This window comes from Rhincodon typus, chromosome 3 (genome assembly GCF_021869965.1).
Source record: "Rhincodon typus isolate 14 chromosome 3, sRhiTyp1.1, whole genome shotgun sequence".
NCBI lineage: Eukaryota > Metazoa > Chordata > Chondrichthyes > Orectolobiformes > Rhincodontidae > Rhincodon > Rhincodon typus.
In genome coordinates, this window is record NC_063334.1 from 118542448 (window position 1) to 118545862 (window position 3415).

General features: G+C 44.5%; 1 protein-coding gene across 1 annotated transcript; it reads right to left on the reverse strand.

The window, feature by feature from the left end:
* Positions 1-232: 232 nt before the first annotated feature.
* On the reverse strand, positions 233-2191 carry LOC109935033 (microfibril associated protein 3 like). Its single transcript, XM_048594992.1, has one exon. It carries the CDS (start codon positions 2048-2050, stop codon positions 1262-1264), a length of 789 nt encoding a protein of 262 aa, XP_048450949.1. The 5' UTR covers positions 2051-2191; the 3' UTR covers positions 233-1261.
* Between the last annotated feature and the right edge of the window lie 1224 nt (positions 2192-3415).

The window sequence follows — 3415 nt, forward strand, 5'->3', positions numbered from 1 at the left end:
GGTCCGGTCATCCTTCCTCAGAAATGATCTGTTTATTGCTGAAAAACCCAACCAATCCACTCACATTCCTTCACACGGAGAAAGTCACATACAATTTCCCTACAGTATGGAAGCAGGCCATTCAGCGCAATGTGCGCACACCGACCCTCCAAACAGCATCCCACCTAGACCCACTCTATCCCTGTGACCCTGCATTTCCAATGGCTAATCCATCTAGCCTGCACATCAGGGAGGGAAATCTGCCATCCTTACCCGGTCTGGCCTACACGTGACTCCAGACCCACAGCAATGTGGCTGACTCTTAACTGCCCTCTGAAATAGCCTAGCCGAGCATTCAGGCTATGAAGAGTGGGCAATAATTGCTGGCCTTGCCATGGGTGCTCAAATCCTGCAAAAAGACAATCCAGAGTCTTTTTTTGTAAAACTCTGGAAAAGCACGGAATTCTGCTGGATCGATATTCACTCCTGAATCAAATTGCTGAATCAGGTTGATAATTTGTGGGAGCTTACTGTGTACAAACCTGCTGCTGTGTGTGTGTGTGTGTGTGTGTGTGTGTGTGTTATGTATCAGAAATGTGCAAAAAAAATTGTAAAGTGCTTCAAAGAGATTTTGAGGTGTTGAAAGGTGTGTTTTGAGTTTTTTTTTAAAATCTGTAAAAAGGAATTCTCAGGCGTTAAAAAAGTGACCTCCATCTAAAATATGCCATTCTCATCGATTGGCTGTGCATTCCCAGTAGTTTACCAGTGATCTGTTTTGCCCCTTCTCCCTTTCTAAAATCAGAAATAGTTTTCTTGTGCGTGAATATTTCTTTGTAAATTTACTCTAAAGATTACAGAAATTCTACTGGGTCAACTACATTTTAGTACGAAGCATGTGTGTGATAACTGTGTGTAACAACTGATAATACAACTGACCAGCTGTGTGTAAGGCAGTGAAGTGAGCTAAAACGGCCAGTTTAAATCGTTCAATGGACAGTGACTTTTACCTAAAAGAATCTTACTGAAAGGAATTTCGAAGTGGGAGTTCATTTTTTGTTTTAAAATAAAAACTCTTAAAGTAATTTATTTTCCCCAAATATGTCAACCACCTAAATACGAAGTCAGTGATAACCTAATGCAACAGAATTTAAACAGAAACCCATGCATTATCATAATTGTCTGCTCTTCCGCAATGATCGTCTTCCAGTTAAGGCTAATTTTATTCATCAGCGAACCCATTGCATGGTAGCCTAAAGGGCTGAACCGCAGTTTTGTGTGTCAGCTACACATGGCTCTCGTATATGACCCGAGGGGTTTTCCCAATCACCATAGGTGTCACAGAGTTGCTGTTCTCTGCTAAGACAGAGGTGGCGCAGTTGGCTTTTTCGGTTACCACCGTCACAACCTTGCCGGCACTCTCCGTCACCGTCAGCCCGACCTGGGGGTTACTTTCGACGGCTGCTGGCGTCGCCACCGCCTCCTTGGCCTCTTGCTCCGGTTGGAGGGCACCGCCCGGTCGGCACTGCCCCTCCGGTTCATCCCCAGCCGTCAGAGGGTGCACCGACACCTTGATCGCGATGTGCTGGGGCTGCTCGTGCAAAGATGATTCATCCGAGTCCCCTGCTGACGAGTTACTGCGCTTTAAAGAATTTGGTATCGTGTACACCTCATCTGGAATTTCCTGACTCGCTGGTCCAGCTCCCACGTAGATATGGCTTGGCTCCTCCATGCCCACGGCTTCCATGATCTCCTCCACGAACATCTTGCAGTTCATGATGAGAGGGGGGAGTGGGACGCTTCTGGCAAGCTCCTCGATGTAGCGGGCAAACTCCATCGTCTTAAACTGGGTGACTTTGGCCAACTCCAGGGTTTTGGCGGAGGTGATGATCGGGATGCGCTTGGCAATCTCAAAGGCCTTTTGCAGTTTCTCCGCTCCCTCGGTCCTGAAGAACTCATTGATGGCTTTCTCAGTCTTCTTGAGGTGGCTGCTCATCATGCACAGGCGTGTGATGTTCAGGATCATCACAATGGTGAATGCAACAAGGCAAACAATCATATAGTATACACCCATATCCCCCGAGGTGAAGATGACTCTCAGAGTCACTGTGTAATTGACACTGCCATAATGGTTCGAGGCTACACAAGTATACTTGCCTCGGTCACCAAACGAAACTGTGGTGATGTTTAACAGTCCACTGTCCGATATCCAACAATTTTCTGGTGAAACAATAGAGAAAAATCTTTTAAATCAATCAATCAGGAAAGTGATCACTAAATTTAAATTTAAAAAACCACCCAACATTTATGGTTCCCTCATGGCCTCTGCCATCTAGAAGGACAAGGGCAGCAGATACATAGGAACACTGCCACCTCCAAGTTCCCCTCCAAGTCACTCACCGTCGTGACTCGGAAATATATTGTCGTTCCTTCACCATCACTTGGTCAAAATCCTGGAATTCCCTCCCTTAAGGCATTGTGGTTGTACCAACAGCACATGGGCTGCAACGGTTCAAGGTGGCACCTCACCACTAGCTCTCAAGGGCAAGTAGGGGTGGGTAATAAATGCTGGCCCAACCAGTGATGCCCACATCCTACAATTAAATATTTTAAAAATCTCTGTCCTTCTAACTTCACATTATTTACAGGAGGGTGACATTGAATTTGTGAGAATGTCATTGGATTTGCAATCCAAAGGCACATTGCAATAATCCAACCTTCTGGGGACATGGATTCAAGTTCCACCACGGCAGGTGGAGGAGTTTAAATTCAATGAATAAATCAGGGATTCATGGACCATGAAATTGATTGTTGTAGAGACCCACCTAATTCACTGAAATCTGCCATCCTTAACTGGTCTGGTCCATATGTGACCACAGACTCACAGCAAATCTGACTTGCTGTCAAGGATAACTAGGGATGGGCATCAAATGTAAGCCTTGATAGTGACAGCCTCACCCCATGAAAGAATAACTGAAACATCCTTGTTGCTGAACAAAATGCTCCTGTTTGGAGCACTTTGCATTGTTTTATATCAGTCACTAGTCTGCCCAATCTACTGGTGTGTTCAAATCCATTAATAATGGTTTTGTGTTGCATTTTAGAGTCTGCCATATACAAGAGTTTTGTACCATAGGCAAATCTAGCCACCCCGATTGTAACTCCTCGCTCCCAGGTCATTAGTAAAACTATTAAACTAAGCAACCTCTGTCAGAACCCACAAACAATACTCTCCTAGGTTGGCAGAAATCATTGTATCACCAGACTGCATCAATGTCCGCTTTTAAATATATTTACTGATTCTCATTTCCCCTGTTTTCAGTTAACAATATTTTTTAAAAATTGTGTAGTACAAGGGTTTCCAAATTATAATGACACACTGGGCCTAGGATTGTTGTTAAATTGTCCATGACACTGGTGGATATGGAACTTTGAAATA